Source organism: Hyperolius riggenbachi, chromosome 8, assembly GCF_040937935.1.
Source record: "Hyperolius riggenbachi isolate aHypRig1 chromosome 8, aHypRig1.pri, whole genome shotgun sequence".
Classification (NCBI taxonomy): domain Eukaryota; kingdom Metazoa; phylum Chordata; class Amphibia; order Anura; family Hyperoliidae; genus Hyperolius; species Hyperolius riggenbachi.
In genome coordinates this window covers 278,003,056-278,024,135 of record NC_090653.1, presented here as the reverse complement: position 1 = coordinate 278,024,135, position 21,080 = coordinate 278,003,056, and the positions used below count along the sequence as shown (strand labels likewise).

General features: G+C 45.4%; 1 protein-coding gene across 1 annotated transcript in view; it reads left to right on the top strand.

The window, feature by feature from the left end:
* Window positions 1–21,080, top strand: part of LOC137527496 (ficolin-2-like) — a 64,697-nt gene that overhangs the window by 31,462 nt on the left and 12,155 nt on the right. Inside the window, exons 3-4 of the mRNA XM_068248013.1 lie at window positions 8,593–8,722; window positions 17,650–17,784. Of these exons, the coding sequence (XP_068104114.1) occupies window positions 8,593–8,722; window positions 17,650–17,784 (265 nt within the window). The remainder of the gene's footprint in view (window positions 1–8,592; window positions 8,723–17,649; window positions 17,785–21,080) is intronic.

Below are 21,080 nucleotides of genomic sequence, written 5' to 3'. Positions count from 1 at the left end.
GAAAAAAATGTTTTTTTTAAACTCTGAAATATGATAGTTTAAAAACCATTTTTCTTTGCATTTTTTTAAAAATCATTTTCTCAAAAACTTTTTTTTTTTTGAAAAATTATTTTTTTGACTTGTACACATTATTCTCCTTAACATATGTAGTATTATGTTTGCCATTAAACACTAAAGTCGGCACAAAATTCTACGAAATGTCACAAAAATGAAGCAGAAAATTATGCGAAATTATGAAATATTACTATAACATATAAAATTAAGGAAGATTTTCCCTGAAATTTCGCATTATGATGCATAATTGCAAATTTAGATGCAAAACTTTGCATATGCGAGATTTCAGCCCACCACTGATGGCAGCCAATTAACCTGCACTCCCTCAAGGACCGCTCCCTATAAAAATGCAGCAGCATCAGCCATGTTCCAGTCTGTCTTCGGCTGGAATAGAGAGAGGAAGGGACAGAGCTTGCTGGAGATAGGGAAAGCGTTAGCTAGGCCTGCTTATTTTTATCTTTGCTGGCTGATTGCTGTTTAATCACCCCAAACAGCCCTTCTGAGGACTACTTCATCCTTCTGCTTTTTTTTTTTTCGGTGACACTCCACAACCCACAGGCACCCAACATTGTCATCCTCCTAGCGTAATAAATGTTAGCACTTCTTTTGGATGCAGGGCATGCATTTTTCAGTCTAGCAGAGGCGGTGTATGCCTGTGCGATTAACCATTCAATTGCAGCATGTGTTTAGGGATTCGAAGCCTTTGCCCCACTGTTTCTTAACTATGTAAGTATCAGGTTAGCTGCTCCCAGCCCCTCCTCCTGAGTTTCTTGTTTGCATGATAAGTAGTAGCAGATTTGCATATGATTTGCATCTGAATTGAATGCGAGGTGTGCAGAAAGTCTATTTAGGTGCTGCACACATGAGCTGGTGGTCATTTCAGATGCAGCCTTAGTGGTATACGCTGGCTTTTATCCTCGCTACCCAACATTGTGCCCAGTGCCCACCACTACAAGCACAATAGTGCTCCAGGGACTTTGTTAATATCATTAAATTGTGTTTAAAGTGTGGCAGCATTTCTCAGTGTCTGACACTGAGTCACACCTTTGCACCCCTTACATTGATATTGAATTGTGTGCCACATAAAAGCGCAAGCACATTTTTCCCCTACTGCTTCAGGGCCTGTGTTATTATCACTGAATTGTGTTTGAAGTGTTGCAGCATATGCTCAGTGTCTGTCTGTCACACTGGCACTGAGCCACACCTCTGCCCACTTATAGTGATATCTAATTGTGTTCCACATAAAAGCACAAGCACAGTTTTACCACTAGTGCTCCAGGACCTCTGTTATTATCACTGTATTGTGTTAGAACTGTTGCGTATCTCGGTGTGTGTGACACTACACAGCCCACTGACAACCAGAGCCGTGTACACTAGTTAGAGATGAGCGTAATGATTTAATTACGATTTCGCGAAATTTCGCGTAATTAGTGTAATTACGATTATGGCCGTAAGTACATAATCGTAATGAAGGATTTCACGAAATTCCGCGTAAGCGTAATTTTCGCGTAATTTTCGCATTACAGTGGGTATCGCGAAATTACGTTTGCCTTGCATGCAACGTTTGTAAGCGGAGTTTACACCCTTGAACTGCGCATGCTTAGTTTTTACATTATTTAACGCGAAAAAGCGTTTATATGCGAAAATTTGTTAGCGTTCATCTGACTACCGCTGATTCGCTTCTGATTGGCTAATGCGAACAAGTAATTTTTTATAGCTAACAAGTAATTACGAAATTCGCGAAATTACGAAGAAACGCGAAATTACGGTATGGTTTGACGCGAAATTACGTTATGGTTTAACGCGAAATTACATTATGAACGAAACGCGAAATTACGCGTTGAAAATTACGCTTACGGTATTATCAATTACGATTTTGATGGCAATTACGCTACCATAATTTCGCATCGTAATAGCAAATTTTGCATGCGTAATTATAGTAACGCGAAATTTCAAAAATTTCGGCTCAACCCTAACACTAGTGCTATTGTTGCTGCCATATTCAGTTTCAGGCACCTCCACTGCATTACTTTTCACTTGTTGCAGGCACAGTACCCCAATTTAAAAAAATTGACAGCAGAAGCAAAAGCAGGCCACCCCGCAAGTGTCCTAGATGTCGTGCTGCTGTGATTTCCTGCGGCCCTGGAAGAATGCACAGTGTTCAGAGGGCACGTACCCTAAACCCCCAAAAGTTTGAGGACATGGTTGACTGGCTTACATAGTGCACCCCATCTTCTACAGCTTCCGCAAGGAACCTCCTTGACGCACCATCCTCCTTCTGCTCTGCTTCTGGTGCCCCATATCAACTTACCATCACCACCACTACAAGGGCCACAGCTGCTCTACTTGATATATCAGAGGAGTTATTCACACATGATGCATTTAGTGATACACTTGCGGTCAGCCAGCCAACAAACACCAATGATATGCAGACATTAATAAAAAAAAGCAGCACACAAATATAATAACTTTAGAATTTTTTTTTATAAATTTGACAAACATGCTTTAAGAAAAACAAAAGAAAATAATAGGTTGTTCAGTGAGCCAGTCTGCTTGCTACAATCATAAAGTTCTATAATTAACGTCACATCCCATCCATACCTCTGGTACATGTTGTCAGGAACCGGCCCGCGGCACGCCTGCGTATACGGTTCCCGACTGCGGGTTTGACCAGATTAAGCGGGGAACAGCCTTATTTAAGCTACAAACAAGGCTGGAACCCCTCAAACACTTCCCACTGCCACCACTAGCTGTTCGCTAGACACTTCCACTCTGCTGTCGAGTCCTCAGCGCGCACTCCGCGTTTTCGTATTTGGGTCAGCTTTGCGCTTAGGCCGAATACGGGAACGCCACGCACCCACACACACACACAGTTGCAATCTTACACTGTCGTGAAGCAAAGACCCACTAACAGTCGTTCCGAACGATACTGTTAGCCACTCTGCTGTCGCTACTCGCACTGGCGTTGTTCGTACGTTGGGTCAGCTGCGCGCTTAGGCCAACGTATGACAAACGCCCCCACACACAATGCAATTACAATTACATACGGTAGTGTTGCTCAAGCGTACAATTAGGCATGAACTTATACACGGTTACCTTCAGTCTCTTCTAGGCTATGAGTGTTAGTTTAGTACGGCAGAAGTCAAGCTTATTAAATAATAATTTAATATTCCAGAAAAACATAGAACAGTGCAGAACTTAATATATACAAAAGATTACAAAAAACAAAGTAAAACTAGTTACAAGATAAAAGTTACAAAGATAACACACACGGATATTTGCGTAAAATAAAAATGGGGATTAAAAAAAACGTTACCAACTTGAAGGTCTCAACGTTGTCGGCAGGAGCATGCCGCTTGTTCGACCAGAAGTCGAGATCAACTCTAGCTATGCGCTAACTCCAAGAGCAGATACCGGTGGCTGTCCTGGGTCAGCTTAAATAGTCTGAAGTGTCCCCTGGGGCATTTAATGTCCAGCCCCCAGGAACTAATGCAGTTTCCCCGTTTGTGACATCACCGAACGCTTGTTATAATCTATCTTGTGATATGCAAACTTCAAAGGGGTTCCTGTTTTAGCTTCTTGAAGTTTGCAGAATTCAATAGGTGAGATTGTATCCTACCAGACATCAAAAAGCTTCCTTGCCTATTGAAGGGGACTGGTCCATTCACTGAAGACAATGGCAGCTGTCTACATTAATACAAAAGATCACAGTGTACAGTTCCTCTGGACAGCCAGAAACAGGTAATGAGGTTCCCTTTTGTCTGTCTATTGACACCACACTCAATCACATTAATAGTCCATGAAGCTAGCTGCCAATATCTTCAGGCCATACTGGCTGACCTCCACCTCTGAAAGATATACAGCAGACATAAAAATGATAGAATAGGTTTCTGTACTCCCTAATATCATCAGCACCTCAATATATCTCCACACACGTGACAACACGCGGCGCCACGCTGGTCCGTTTACTTGAGCATAACACACAAACTTAATAAAGTGTTGTTGTAAATTACAGTGACATTTATTTTTTACACAAAAAAACTTTTTTTTTATAGTTAACATAGGGTGACCATGCGTCCTCTTTTCCCCGGACAGGTCCTCTTTTTCAGACCTGTCCGGGGCGTTCGGCCAGTTTCTTTAAATGTCTGGGGAAGAGAGCCGTTCGGAGCCGACGCAAGCTGACTCTATAAAGGGAGCCGAGCGGCCAAGCGCAAGGAAGAGCCGATACTTCTAAAGAGCCGGAGACTGAGACTCAGTCTAGTGATGGGAATCACGGCTCTTTAGCATACCGGCCGCTCGGCTCCCAAAGCTTCTGTGGCGACGCTGATTGGCTTTGGCAGCCAGGAAGGAGGCGGGACGCAGACAGCGGTTGGAGAGGCGGCCTGTCGGTTTACAGTAGCGGGTTAGGTTGCGCTGGTATGAGAAGAGAAGTGATGGAAGAAGCTGCAGAGGAGTTGGTGAGACCATCCCCATATAAATATAGATGTGTATTTGTAGATACCTCCATTTATGTATGCACGTGGCGGGACTGCCCTTCTGGTATACACATGTATAATATATTGCTGAGACCCTCACTGTACTGTAAATATATGTTTGTGGGGATATGTGCTGCCAATCTCCTAGCATTTGTGAGGAAATGTGCTGCCAATCTAATAGCATTTGTGGGGAAATGTGCTGCCAATCTCATTGCATTTGTGGGGAAATGTGCTGCCAATCTCATAGCATTTGTGGGGAAATCTGCTGCCAATCTCCTAGCATTTGTGGGGAAATGTGCTGCCAATAAGATTGCATTTGTGGGGAAATGTGCTGCCAATCTCATTGCATTTGTGGGGACATCTTCTGCCAATAAGATTGCATTTGTGGGGAAATGTGCTGCCAATAAGATTGCATTTGTGGGGAAATGTGCTGCCAATCTCCTAGCATTTGTGGGGAAATCTGCTGCCAATCTCATTGCATTTGTGGGGAAATCTGCTTCCAATAAGATTGCATTTGTGGGGAAATGTGCTGCCAATCTCCTAGCATTTGTGGGGAAATCTGCTGCCAATCTCATTGCATTTGTGGGGAAATCTTCTGCCAATAAGATTGCATTTGTGGGAAAATGAGCTGCCAATCTCATAGCATTTGTGGGGAAATCTGCTGCCAATAAGATTGCATTTGTGGGGAAATCTGTTGCCAATCTCATAGCATTTGTGGGGAAATCTGCTGCCAATAAGATTGCATTTGTGGGGAAATGTGCTGCCAATCTCCTAGCATTTGTGGGGAAATCTGCTGCCAATCTCATTGCATTTGTGGGGAAATCTGCTGCCAATAAGATTGCATTTGTGGGGAAATGTGCTGCCAATCTCCTAGCATTTGTGGGGAAATCTGCTGCCAATCTCATTGCATTTGTGGGGAAATCTGCTGCCAATAAGATTGCATTTGTGGGGAAATGTGCTGCCAATCTCCTAGCATTTGTGGGGAAATCTGCTGCCAATCTCATTGCATTTGTGGGGAAATCTTCTGCCAATAAGATTGCATTTGTGGGGAAATCTGCTGCCAATAAGATTGCATTTGTGGGAAAATGAGCTGCCAATCTCATAGCATTTGTGGGGAAATCTGCTGCCAATAAGATTGCATTTGTGGGGAAATCTGTTGCCAATCTCATAGCATTTGTGGGGAAATCTGCTGCCAATAAGATTGCATTTGTGGGGAAATGTGCTGCCAATCTCCTAGCATTTGTGGGGAAATCTGCTGCCAATCTCATTGCATTTGTGGGGAAATCTTCTGCCAATAAGATTGCATTTGTGGGGAAATCTGCTGCCAATAAGATTGCATTTGTGGGAAAATGAGCTGCCAATCTCATAGCATTTGTGGGGAAATCTGCTGCCAATAAGATTGCATTTGTGGGGAAATCTGTTGCCAATCTCATAGCATTTGTGGGGAAATCTGCTGCCAATAAGATTGCATTTGTGGGGAAATGTGCTGCCAATCTCCTAGCATTTGTGGGGAAATCTGCTGCCAATCTCATTGCATTTGTGGGGAAATCTTCTGCCAATAAGATTGCATTTGTGGGGAAATCTGCTGCCAATAAGATTGCATTTGTGGGAAAATGAGCTGCCAATCTCATATCATTTGTGGGGAAATCTGCTGCCAATAAGATTGCATTTGTGGGGAAATCTGTTGCCAATCTCATAGCATTTGTGGGGAAATCTGCTGCCAATCTGCATAGCAGACTACTACCACTGCAGCAGGACCTTTGCTATCACTGTGTTGTGTTTGCACTATTGCATAGCTCTGTGTCTGTGTGATACTCCACAGACAGAACGCTGTCACTGAGGGGCTGGGGGGAGGAGATATTTTGTGACCTCAATGAGGAAGAGGAGCTAGCTATCTCGGCATCCATCCTTGTTCAAATGGGGTTTTTCATGCTGTCCTGCCTGTTGAGGGACCCCCGCATAAAAATGGTTAAAGGAGAACAACCTGTACTGGGTGGCAACGCTACTGGAACCTCGCTGTAAGCACAAAGTGGTGGAACTTTTACGAAGGTCTCACCACTTTTAAACCCTTCGCTCCTCTTGATGCTTGTATGTTCCTCTTAGTAAGCATACAGTGATGCCCAAGTGACATCTCTAGCTACCAGGAGCGTCATCGCTAGCAAGGGCAGAGATACCCGGGAGTGCGTACAATCATGTGGGAGGACTGTGACGATACTTTTATCGGTGATTGTAAAGTAGAAGTGGTAACGCTGCCTCCTCTTTTGTTTATGTTTACATTATTCCTCATTTTCCCCAGGCTGCTTATTTGTACAGTACTGTATATCCAGCGCTGGTGCCATTCTTCTTGTCATACTTCCAACTATAGCACGTTGAACTTTGTTTTATGCCATGATGAAGACTCCCTTCAAGGAGTTGAAACATATAGGCAGGGGCGTAACAATAGACCCTGCAAGAGATGCCTCCGCAGGGGGAACCCAGAAGCCACAGCGGGCCCATCGGGGGAAAAGTTTGAGAGACTGACAGCTAAGGGCATGGAGAGAAAAAACGTATTCTACTCTCGCACCATTGTTATATTGACTGCATGTGTCCACCACACAGATAAGGACTCATACACACTTTGGAATTTGTACACTGTCCCTGCTCCCTAGGGTTCGTAAAAAACATCTGTCGCTCACTGCTGCAAAGTTCTGATGACTTCATGTACAACCTTACAAACAAAGGAGTCACATTTTGAAAAAAAAAGTTGTAGACTGGACCTTAATTCCTCAGAAGAGATTCCTAGATTCTTGTTATCACACACAGGCTAATGACCTTATGGCTTCTGATTACTTTTACAACACAATGGAGTGGGTAAGATTGATGTCTGACTGTCACTGCCTCATTGAGAACTTGTTGTCTCATACTGAGTCCAAGATCCAGTAATGACAGTATCAATCAGTGAGTGTGACATTCTGAATGTTTTGCCAAAGTTACATTAATACTATATCTTATGTTCAGCATGTCATTGTTGTTCCTCCATATAGCATGTGCTCTCATGTTGTAAAATACTATGGCTGTGTGTGTATGTGTATGTACTGGGAGCAGAGCTGCCACGAGGGACTTGTCGGCTGCAAGGGGCTGGAGGAAGCCCCGGGTAAGTAGATCTACGAGTAGCATAGATTGCCTGACGTTTCCTTTAAGTCTAATGCTACGTACACACATGCGACAACGATCGTTCGTTGAGAACGACGAACGAACTTTTAATTGATGAAAGAACGACCTAAGTAAAGTTAGTTTTTAAAGGTGTGTAACGATCTGATCGTTAGAACAAACGTTACATCAGGTAAAGCAACTATTGCGCCTGCGCATAAAAATGAAAAGTTCCATGGAGAAATAGTGAAATGCGCATGTCAAGCCTAGTAGGAACGACCGTTTCCAACGATGTACTACTTTTGCAAACGATCGTCGTTGGTTAAAATCCGCCGAGACAGAACTTTCTTTTGTAGCGATTTGGCTCGTTTGTCGTTTGCCTTAATAGTCGGTGGTTCGTTTTTTGTAACGATCGTCGTTGGTAAAGATCGGGGAACGATCGTTACAAACGACTATAGTCACATGTGTGTACGCACCTTAAGTGTTTTTATCTGCATGGGGAAAACACTTCGGTCCTCAGTTTTCCTGTGCAGAAAGCGAGGGGGGGCCCCATCCAAAGTTTCGCGGGGATGGGGGGGCATCCAAAGTTTCGCAGGGGGGCCCAGTGATGTCTAGTTACGCCCCTGCATATAGGGTTTGGTTTGATGTAGGGGGGGGTATTTTTGATTTACAATACAGTGTGAGCAGGGACGATATCCATTTAAATCCAGTTGGGATTATCATTAACTAACCTTGTCCTCGCCCACTGTGTCACTTCACTTTTCATGTCCAGCAGCTTTATTTTGACCTTTTATTGTCAGTAATATATTAAAAGTTATGATTTAACGTTATTCCTCCTCCAACTGAGGTTATCTAGTTGTATGTTTCTAATCGGGAGTGGGTATACTTTTTAAATGTTTGCAACACACAGTTTAATTGATTAAACTCACTCTAGGTTTTCCAGAGACGTGTGGATGGATCTGTTAGTTTCTATCGAGACTGGAACACTTATAAGAGGGGGTTTGGAAGTCGTCTGACAGAGTTCTGGTTGGGAAATGACAATATTCATCAGCTAACGTCTTCAGGTAATGGCCACTTACACTATAGTCTAGGTTCTGGTCTCACAGAAGCCTACAAGGATCCTACAACTAATGGGAGGGGGAAACTATCCCGCAGCACCTTACAGAGTACGGTGGCCTGTCTGACCCTTCTGACTGTCACTCATCCCTCGAGGGATCAGTCTGTCTGTACTACCCGTGACACTAATCCACCAGGTGTCAGTTAGTTGCAAGGACCTCCTGCTCCTCAGAGAGTCCTTCCTGCAGTCCAGCCAGTGGCCTCTACCCCATAGGAGTCCACTGGCTGCAGTACAGTCTGATTCCCAATCCATCTGGGAATCCTTGGCTGCAGTACAGTCTGATTTCCAGTCCATCAGGGAATCACTGGCTGCAAGATATCTTCAGGTAATGATAACATACACTATAGTCTAGGTTCTGGTCTCACAGAAGCCTACAAGGAACCTACAACTCCTGGGAGGGGGAAACTCTCCCGCAGCACCTTACAGAGTACATAGTCATGTCACCACTAACTGTCCCTCAGAGGAGCTCACAACCTAATCCTAACATAGCCATATGTCCATCATAGTCTAGGGCCAATTGTTTAGGGGAAAACCAATTAAATTATCTGTATGTTTTCTGGGATGTGGGAGGTCACCTGAGGGCCTGGAGGAAACCTAGAGGAAACAGAATCTGTTAAAACATTGACAAGAATTTACTGAAGAGTGGAAATCCATTGTTAGACCACATAAATATTTTTATAGTGAGTCTCAACTATGCCTCAAATAAATGCTGATCTCTGTCTGAAATTTAAAGAGAATCTGTAATTAAAAAGAGCCCCTGGGGGGTACTTACCTCAGGAGGGGGAAACTACTGGATCCTAGCGGCGTCCCCTGTCCTGCTCAGCCATCTGGATCTAGCGATGGCTCCCCTCCTGCTGCACAGGCGCATACGGCTTGCACCTGCACAGTAAAGTGGACTCTATCGAGCTTGGCTGTTTCCACCGGAGTCTGAGCGGAGAGCTGCTACTGCGCATTGTGTTCAAACCGACAAGGAGAACCTCGAGGGTCCCGGTGCTGGATCCCCTCTACTGAGGAGGAAGGAGGAATCATCTTTAGAATCCAGAGCCTTCTTCCTCCCTAGGTAAGTACCCCCCCAGGGGCTCTTTTTTTGTCACAGTGTAACCTGTATACTGTTTTAGCCAAAACTACTGCATAAAATATGACCCTGGTTTAGCATCAGAGAGAAGTGGGTGTGTCTGGCAGATGACCTTCAATAAACTCCAGGGAATGAGGAGCCTCGCCAAAAAAACCAGCGAAAACCATGAGCACCAATATAGTGTAGTATTTACAACCATGGGAAATTAGAGCTACAAGATTCCTACTTACAAAGCTGGGTTGCGAAAAGGCAACCACAGTAATGAGCAGGTTGAGAATTCCACTTCCACATGGATTTGCAGGACTGGATTTGTACATTTTACCGCCCAAGGCTCACTGTCACCCGCCCAGTTCCTGTGCCTCTCTAGTCCTTTTCTGTTTCCCATCCTGTGCTGTTCCCCCCCATCCTGTAATGTCCTTCACTGCCGCGGACCGGGTCTGTGACAGCTGCCATTTACATGTTTGCCAATTTAACTGCCTGAGTGTGCCAGCGGCTGCCCGCCCCTTGTTTCCTGGTTCCCTTGGCCATGGCCATTGTGGCCTTGCCTCAAACTGAGCCATGCAAATCTGTTAAAGAATCTTCTTATAAATATTACCGGTTGCTTCTCCAATAAAAACACTGACCACTGGACTCATTTCACAGGGGGAATTTCCTGTCTACAGGACTACACCGAGATGGGTGGGAGGAGGTGCCCCAAAGAAAACGTGGAATAAATATTGTTAAAATTATCAATCTTACCTTGAGTGAGGGGTAGGGTATCAAAAATCACAATTTTGTTTTATTGAACACTTAAAGAGAATCTGTACTGTCCGATTTGTACAATAAAAAACATACCAATCGAGTCACTGTGATCTGCTGGATCCCTCTTTGCCGTTTCCGCCATTCCCCGCTGCGATCCTGGCTTTTAATCGCCAGTTTTAGGCCGTGTTTACAAACAAAAAACATGGCCGCTAACCAGGAAGTGATGCATGTGTACATACAGTATATATCATGTTACAGTATACTACAAGTTTTCATTACATAGTGAATTTTCTGCACTCCAGTCAGGGATTCTCACAATTTCTCAGCATGGGAGGCTCCCGTCCCCCTCAGACAAGCTGAAATTGAGAGCAGAGACCTGTCTGTGAGGGATAAACAAAGCCCACACACAGAGCCTGCAGGAATGGAGGGGGGGGGGGTGCATTTTTGTGGCTATTTTTTTATTTGCGATATGTGACTTTTTGCGACTGTTTAATGAAAAGCACTGTTTAATGAAAAGCAGTTAAACGATGCTTAGCAACATGCGGCGATTGCAACAGCCATGACAGATCACTGAATGACCGATCGCTCAGATCCCCATTGCCCACCTTGATAATTTTACCCCAATGATTTAAATGATCATTCACGCTGTCATTACCGCAGTAGTGAAAATGGATCAGGGCACAATTGCCACCTACTCATAACCCTAACCCCCCACCACCTACTCCTAACCCTAACCCCCCACCACTTACTCCTAACCTTAACCACCCACCACCTACTCCTAACCTGAACCCCCCACCACCTACTCCTAACCACCCACCACCTACTCCTAACCCTTACCACCCACCACCTAACCCCCCACCACCTACTCCTAACCCTAACCCCCCACCACTTACTCCTAACCTTAACCACCCACTACCTACTCCTAACCTGAACCCCCCACCACCTACTCCTAACCACCCACCACCTACTCCTAACCCTTACCACCCACCACCTAACCCCCCACCATCGACTCCTAACCCTTACCACCCACCACCTACTCCTAACCCTTACCACCCACCACCTAACCCCCCACCACCTACTCCTAACCCGAACCCCCCACCACCTAACCCTAATCACCTACTCCTAACCCTTACCACCCACCACCTAACCCCCCACCACCTACTCCTAACCCTAACCTCCCAACACCTAACCCTAATCACCTACTCCTAACCCTTACCACCCACCACCTAACCCCCCACCACCTACTCCTAACCCGAACCCCCCACCACCGACTCCTAACCTTAACCACCCACCACTTACTCCTAACCCTAACCTCCCAACACCTACTCCTAACCCCCCCCACCTACTCCTAACCTTAACCACCCACCACCTAACCCCCCACCACCTACTCCTAACCCGAACCCCCCACCACCGACTCCTAACCTTAACCACCCACCACTTACTCCTAACCCTAACCTCCCAACACCTACTCCTAACCCCCCCCCCACCTACTCCTAACCTTAACCACCCACCACCGACTCCTAACCTTAACCACCCACCACTTACTCCTAACCCTAACCTCCCAACACCTACTCCTAACCCCCCCACCTACTCCTAACCTTAACCACCCACCACCGACTCCTAACCTTAACCACCCACCACTTACTCCTAACCCTAACCTCCCAACACCTACTCCTAACCCCCCCACCTACTCCTAACCTTAACCACCCACCACCGACTCCTAACCTTAACCACCCACCACTTACTCCTAACCCTAACCTCCCAACACCTACTCCTAACCCCCCCACCTACTCCTAACCTTAACCACCCACCACCTACTCCTAACCCTTACCACCCACCACCTACTCCTAACCCTTACCACCCACCACCTACTCCTAACCCTAACCTCCTACCACCTACTCCTAACCTTAACCCCCACCACCTACTCCTAACCCTAACTACCCACCACCTACTCCTAACCACCCACCACCTACTCCTAACCCTAACCTCCCACCACCTACTCCTAACCTTAACCCCCACCACCTACTTCGAACCTTAACCACCCACCACTTACTCCTAAACCTAACCACCCACCACCTACTCCTAACTAGGGATGGTCGGAATTGCTGATTTCCAATTCTGTGGAAATTCCACCTTCCGCCAATGCAGATTTCTGCTACTGCTGTATTCCGACGGTAATTAGCAGTATTCCAACCCCGTGTTGCGATTTCCACTGAAAATTCCGCCTACCGCTTACCACACTACAAATCCTCATTCTCTGATTGGCTGATTCATCCCAAGTCTTCTGCTTAAAATTACTGATTATTGGTATATAAGAAATTTCCACAATTTCCGACAAATTCCGCATTCCACAAATTTGATTTCCGATGAGAAATGCGGAAATTTCGATTCCGTGGAATCGGAATGAGCATCCCTACTGCTAACACAAACCAGCCCCTATCTGAATGAACTGCAAAAAAGACATAGGCGCACCTTGAGAATAATGGATTGTTGTGCATCCAGTTTTTCATCAATTTATGTATATGTGACCTCATTTTAATTGTAATGAGTTGTAGAATACATTTTGATGTGTCTTATGGCTTGAACCCCTGTCACATAAAAATTAGGTAGTGACAAACTCAATCCATCATTGAAAACAAAAACGATTTTCAAAATTATGATCAAACTTTGGAAAGTTTCAACTAAACTACACAAGTTGGTAGCTTACAATAATGGTGACATTTGAGGCCTTTTTCTCAAGTCTTGGCTCTTCTGAGGTTATGCAAACAAAGAATGGTGCTGTGACAATTAGTCCCCCCCCCCCCCCCCCCAAAAAAAATGGCCTGCAAAAAATTCATAGGTGCATCTTAAGAATAATGAATTGTTGTGCATCCAGTTTGTCATTAAATGAGGTATGTGTGACCTCATTTTAATCATAAAGAGTTGTATAATAAATGTTGATGTGTCTTCTAGCTTGGACCCCTGTCACATAAACAATAGGTAAGGCAAAGGCGTAACTAGAAGTCACCGGGGCCCACTTCAAGAATTTGAATTGCCCCCCGGGTGGCCACTCAAGGCCATTTTGGGGGGGCAGGACGGGTTGCAGCATGAGGGGAAAGCATTGCACATCTGCGGGGAGGGGAGACAGCCCCCCCCCCTCCCTAACTTTGGGCTCTCCCCTCAGCGCGCTCCCCTCCTGCATCAATCACTGGCAGCAGCAGCGGCAGGCAGGACACATACCTCCATCCACTGCGGAGGTCTCCGATCTCTAAGTGCTTCACGCTACTTCCTGTTTAAACAGATCAATTCCCGCTCGTCCCCGCGGGCGCTTCTTATCAGCCGCTCGTTTTTTGTTTTTTTATTGTCCGCCATCAGCGGCTCGATTGATAACAAGTATCTGTAACGATTGGTGTCAGCAAGCACCGCTATTCTGATTGTTGGTGTTCTGCAGTATCACCAATAATATAGATGCTATATCTGATTATATGGTGATCTGCAGAATCACCAATAATGCAAGTATAGCATGACACGATACAATCGTACGCAAGAGGGTGCTGGGTACAATAGAGTATCTCTATAGGGCACAGAGATACAACCTCCAGCAAGCTGGAACAGCAGACAACAATAATAATATACAGTGTAAATTCAAGTCTGTGGAAATATCCACCACACCATAATTCCTCAGAGGTGTGGTTACCTCTGAATGGGAACCCTGTGTGTGAGATCCTCCAAAGGACGGAGTGGAGGAGTCTTGGCCTCTAGCAGCAAGGGTTTGCTAGTGGTGGTCGTCTCAAAGAACCCTACAGTGGGAGACGTTCCACTGAAGGGAGAAAGGTCAGACAAAATGAGGTTCGGCAACAGATCAGGCGGCAGCAGTACAGAAACGTGAGACAAGAGAATAGTCGGAAACCAAGCCAATAGTCGATAACGGTACGGGCTGGCGAAGTACAAAATCAGGAAGCAGAGGAGTAGTCAAGACAGCCACAGAATCATACACGATAAATCAAAACAGTAATATGTGTATATATTGGCAATAAACCAATATATAACACAATATCAGAGACAAGGCTGACTAGGTTTGAGTGCTGATACAGGGTATCGCAAACACAGACGAAGTGTGACTGAAAAGCACATCCTTATATACTGCCTGGGAGAGAAGTCTCCACCCCAGGCAGCAACCAATCAGAGCAGGCTAAAATGTCTGCTGATCTTTAGGTCAGCTGACACGCTTCCTAAGAGTATAAAGGCGTGTCTGTCGGGCGCGCCCGCCCCCTAGAGGCAAGATGGCAGAGTCCTGGTGAGCAGCATGCTGGTGAGTTTGGAGCAGAGTGCCCGGACAGGTTTGCGCAGTGGATGCGGACGAATTTCCGCATCCCGCGTTGGAAAGTCCGCTTGCCGGATTGGATGCGACCATATTTTTGCAATCCATCCGGCGTTGCGGATTTTTCATTACAGTATCTGACCGTGTATGCCTAGCATTAGACACCCCCCCGGTGATTACTATGACCTAATTTCTCCCCACTCTCACACAGAACCCCCCCCCCCCGTGGTGCCTAACCCTAAACCCCCCTGGTGGTGCCTAAGACTAAGAATCCCCCTGGTGTTGCCTGACCCTAAGACCCCCCTGGTGGTGCCTGACCCTAAGACCTTCCCTGGTGATTACTATAACCTAACTTCTCTCTACTCTTACACAGAACCCTCCCCTGGTGGTGCCTAACCCCCTTGGTGGTGCCTAAGCCTAAGACCCCCCTTGGTGGTGCCTAACCCCCCATTGGTGGTGCCTATCCCTAAGACCCCACCTGGTGGTGCCTAACCCTAAGACCTCCATGGTGATTACTATTATACTATTACCTAACCTCTCCCTACTTTCACACAGAACCCTCCCCTGGTGGTACCTTACTCTAAGACCCCCCGACCCCCCCCCCCCCCAGTGGTGCCTAACGCTAAGCCCCCCCGCTTGTGATGCCTTATCCTAACACCCCCCCCCCCCTCACCCCCGATTCAAAAATCTCGGCTATAAAACGGTGGACTTTTGTAACAGAATCAAAAACCTTTTAGCCGAAAACCTTGTAGCCGAATCAAAAATATGTGCTACAAAGGGGTGCCCTTTTGTAGAGGAATCAAAAACCTTGTAGCCAAATCAAAAATATGGGCTACAAAGGGGCACCCTTTTGTAGCCGAATTGAAAACCTTGTAGCCGAAAAAAAAACTCAGACGCCGTTTTCACCACCTTGTAGCCCATATTTGCAGAAATAACATTGAAGTATATGAAGGCGCCCTTTTAATACAGATGGCTCTGATGTCCTTTTCAACTGATTCTGTGTTGAGGCTTATGTCTTGTGAATTATTTTTAGTGACAAATTGAATCAAAAGCAGTAAAATGTTAATTCATATATATCTGCACCACAATCAAAAGCATGTAAAAAGAAAACAAAGCAACTGAATTTAAAACTGAATACATACATTTTTACCTTAGGAACTCAGCTTTTTAAAAATATGTATGCCATGAGAGTATATTCTGTTTATTTTTGCAAATAAGGACTTGCAATTATTGCTAAGGGACGACGAAAAAACAAAAATCAGAATAGAGGGAATATAGAAAATACACCTTTATTTTCAAATAATATATTATCCCCATACATTGTACTACGGGCATAATTGAAATGTTTGGATGACCAGGATAAATGTGCAAATAAAATGTGTGGGTTTTATCTACGGTAGCATTGTTTATTTCAAAACTATAGTGAATGGAAATGGCAAAATAGTGTATTTTTTTTTTCTCCTCTTTTTTTTTCTCTTGAAAATGCATTGAGAATAAAATAATACGAAAACAAAAAAGATCACCCACCAAAAGCCTACTTTGTCTTGAACAAAAAACATATCTAGATCGTTTCGTTGGGCTAAGTAGTGATAAAGTTATTGGTGAATGACTGGGATGAGCGCTGAAATGTGAAAACTCCTCTCGTACATAAGGTGAAAACAACCCACGGGCTGAAGTGGTTAAGGACAATGCATTTTATGAGTCTCTTAATCGCGTCCAACCTGAAGAAGCGGGTAAAACCAACAAAACGCATCATTCTTTTATGGTATGATGAATCTAGTGACAGTGTCCTGGCAGTTAAAATGAAGTGACAGAGAGTCGCAGTGAGAGGAAAAAACTTCTAACTAAAGTCCTTTTAGTTTTTAACCACTTCTGTACCAGCAATCTCTGTCCCCTTAAGGACCAGAGACTGCTGGTACGGTAAACCGCCATCTCCCGACAAATTGCCGCACATATCCGCTCCTCTCACCGGTCACGAGACACTGCCATTTTCATTGGCTCCTGACGCTGTCTATCAACGGGAGCCAATGTATTGGCTCTCCGTGATCACGCGGTCAGGAGCCAATGAAAGTTGTCTTATAGAAGGCAGAGTGAGCGAATTGCTGCGGGTTCATAGCAGTGGTAATGGAGGGACGCACGATTTAACAGGACATTGAATCTATGTCCAGTCAGAGCGGCAGCACCACCTGCTGGATGTAGATTCAAACTGCGTTGGTTAGGAACCAGTTAAAGAGACTCTGTAACAAAATTTTGAGCCTTATTTCTTCTATCCTATAAGTTCCTATGCCTGTTCTAATGTGGTCTGTCTTACTGCAGCATTTTCTAGTTGCACTGTCTCTATAATAAATCTTATCTCCTTTCCTCTGTCGGCTCTGTCGGGCTGAGGCTGGAATGTGTGGAATGTGCAGTACTGCTTGTCATTGGCAGAAGCTTTACACACCCTCTCCAAGCTCTGCATGAGTCACACAGTAAGCTGTTTGTAAACACTGCCTAAAACTGTTAATTACAAGCCAGGATTGCAGCAGAGAGTGGCAGAAACAGCACAGAGGGGCACAGGAGAACATAATGAAGAGAATGGTATGTTTTTTATTTTAAGAATTTTAGAGTACAGATTCTCTTTAAGGTCAGAAGACATTTGCAGTATGAAGAATACACCATCCAGATAGGCAGTGCTTGTTAAAACTTCATTTCTTAAGATCTTTATTGTTGATGTGTTTTGTTTCTAGTGGTGTCATGAAACCGTGTGATGTCATTTCAGGGACCTGGGAGCTGAGGGTGGATCTCCAAGACTTTGACTATGTGCAATATTATGCTAAATACAATTCCTTCCAAGTTCTGGGAGCGTTTGACACGTACAAGTTGCTGCTGGGAAGCTTTGCAGGTGGCAATGCAGGTAAACAAATCATCCTATACAATAAAACCCTAACTGTCCCTGCATCATCCTCCTGTCCCTGTTGTGTCCGTGTTTTTGGCTACTGCGCATGTGTAGCCATTGGGACAGGAGGAGGACAGGAACGGAGTCAGACGGGCATGTGCGCGCAGCAGACAGTGTAACAGATAGAGATGGCCCGAACGGTTTGCGTTCGTGGGGGAACCGCGAACTATATGCGAGTTCAATCCGCCCCCTATATTACATCATTAGGCTCAACTTTGACTCTCTACATCACAGTCAGCAGACACAGGGCAGCCAATCAGGCTACACTCCCTCCTGGAGCCCCCCCCCCCACACACACACACACCTTATATAAGGCAGCTGTGTCGGCCATTATCTCACTCGGTGTGGCTGCAGTAATTGGAGAAGGGAGAGAAACTTGCTGTTGACATAGGGAAAGCTAAGATAGGCTCTTGTTAGGCTTGTTAGCTTGCTCCTTGCTGATACTTATTGCTAAAAAGCACCCCTCAACAGCTCTTTCGAAAGCTAATGTTGTTCTTGTGATCTGTTTTTTTGTTTTGTTTTTTTGTGTGGCCCACTGACACTTGCATATACAGCCCTGACAGTCAGCCGCAGCTGGCCCTTGCTAATGCCTATACTGTGCCAGGCCCAGCACATTCAGTGGCTACCTTTTCACTGCACATGTGTGACAGCTGCACATTTGTAATACCAATCCGGCTGTGCATACCTGTTCATGGTACCTGTGTGTGTTACAGGCAGCGACACATTGTGTTGATATCTGTCACTGCATACCTGTTCAGTGCACCTGCGTGACAGCACGCAGTGTTATATTATATAGCAGTCACTGCATACCTGTTCACGATACCTGTGTGTGTGACAGCTGCACATTTGTAATACCAATCACTGCATACCTGTTCACTGCACCTGTGTGACCGCACTCAGTGTTATATACCAGTCACTGCATACCTGTTCACTGCACCTGCGTGATAGCACGCACTTTTATATACCTGTTCACTGCACGTGCGTGACAGCTGCACATTGTATTATAATACCAGTCACTGCATACCTGTTCATGGTACCTGTGTGTGTGTGACAGCTGCACATTTGTAATACCAGTCACTGCATACCTGTTCACTCCACCTGTGTGTGTGACAGCTGCACATTGGTAATACCAGTCACTGCATATCTGTTCATGGTACCTGTGTGTGTGACAGCTGCACATTGTATTGATACCAGTCACTGCACTGAATACCTTTTTAGTGCACCTATGTGACAGCACATAGTGTTGTATTATATACCAGTCACTGCATACCTGTTCAGGTACCTGTGTGTGTGACAGCTGCACATTTGTAATACCAGTTACTGCATACCTGTTCACTGCACCTGTGTGACCGCATTCAGTGTTATATACCAGTCACTGTATAACTGTTCACTGAACCTGTGTGTGTGACAGCTGCACATTGTATCGATACCAGTCACTGCATACCTGTTCATGGTACCTGTGTATGTCACAGTTGCACATTTGTAATACCAGTCACTGCATACCTGTCCACGGTACCTGTGTGTGTGTGTGACAGCTTCACATTGTATTGATACCAGTCACTGCATACCTGTTCAGTGCACCTACGTTACAGTACGCAGTGTTATATTATATACCAGTCACTGCATACCTGTTCACGGTACCTGTGTGTGTGACAGCTGCACATTTGTAATACCAGTCACTGCGTACCTGTTCACGATACCTGTGAGTGTGACAGCTGCAAATTGTATTGATACCAGTCACTGCATACCTGTTCAGTGCACCTGCGTGACAGCACACAGTTTTATATTATATACCAGTCACTGCATACCTGTTCACGGTACCTGTGTGTGTGACAGCTGCACATTGTATTGATACCAGTCACTGCATACCTTTTCACTGCACCTGTGTGACTGCACATTGTATTAGTCAAGTCAGTGCATACCTTTCACTTCATCCCCACCAATATGGGCAAAACAGGCAGAGGCAGAGCCAAGGGCAGACCACCCGGCAGGTCTGTTCAAGGTCGTGCTGTCGTGATTTTGTGTGGCCCTGGACCAAAGTACAGTGTTTAGAAGGCACGTGCCATCAACACCCAAGATTGTCAGGACGTAGTTGACTATTTAACACAGAACACCTCATCTTCCTCAGCTTCCGCATGGAACCGTGACATATCTTCCTCCTCCTGCTCTGATTCTGGCAATGGGATGACCACCTGAGGAAAAGCAGCACACAAAAGCAAAGCCACACACCAGTGGCGGACACAGCCAGCAGTGGGCCCTTTGCAAAATCGCAATTGCGGGCCTCTACGACCTGCGGCGCGCGAAGCACGGCGCGGCAAAAAATGGGTGTGGCTACAACCTGCGTCCGCTGCAAAAAATAAGTTTGGATAGAACCAAATGGGCGTGGCAATGACCGGATGAGGGCGGAGCTAACTGTAATTTAAAGCGAACATGGGGTGAGGGTTTATTTACTTTTAAACAATACTAGTTGCCTGGTAGCCCTGCTGATCTATTTGGCTGCAGTAATAAACTGAATTACACCAGCAACAAGCATGCAGCTAATCTTCTCAGTTCTGACAATATTGTCAGAAACCCCTGACCTGCTGCATGCTTGTTCAGGGTCTATGGTTGAAAGAATAAGAGGCAGAGGACCAGCACGGCAGCCAGGCAACTGGTATTGCTTAAAAGGAGAGAAATATGGCAGCCTCAAGATTATTCTCACCTCAGGTTCCCTTGAAAAGTGCAACGCAAAGACAGTGGGCCCAAGTTTTGGTGACCCTTTCCCCAGAAAATTCACATAATTGTGCAGGTTTTCTCAAGCAAATACACATCATGTCGGCAGATATGCCCAGAAAATACGAGCAATCATGTCGGCAGATATGCCCAGAAAATACGTGCAATCAAGTCGGCAGATATGCCCAAAAAATACGTGCAATCAAGTCGGCAGATATGCCCAGAAAATACGTGCAATCATGTCGGCAGATATGCCCAGAAAATACGTGCAATTATGTCGGCAGATATGCCCAGAAAATACGTGCAATCAAGTCGGCAGATATGCCCAGAAAATACGTGCAATCAAGTCGGCAGATATGCCCAGAAAATACGTGCAATCATGTCGGCAGATATGCCCAGAAAATACATGCAATCATGTGGCAGACCTGCCCAGAACATACACCTGCTAATATAAATTAAAAAAAAAAACATTTACTCACCTGCAGCAGCAGACCTCCTGTCCCAGCCTCCATCCGGCGCGCAGCTCCCATGGGTGGTTGGGT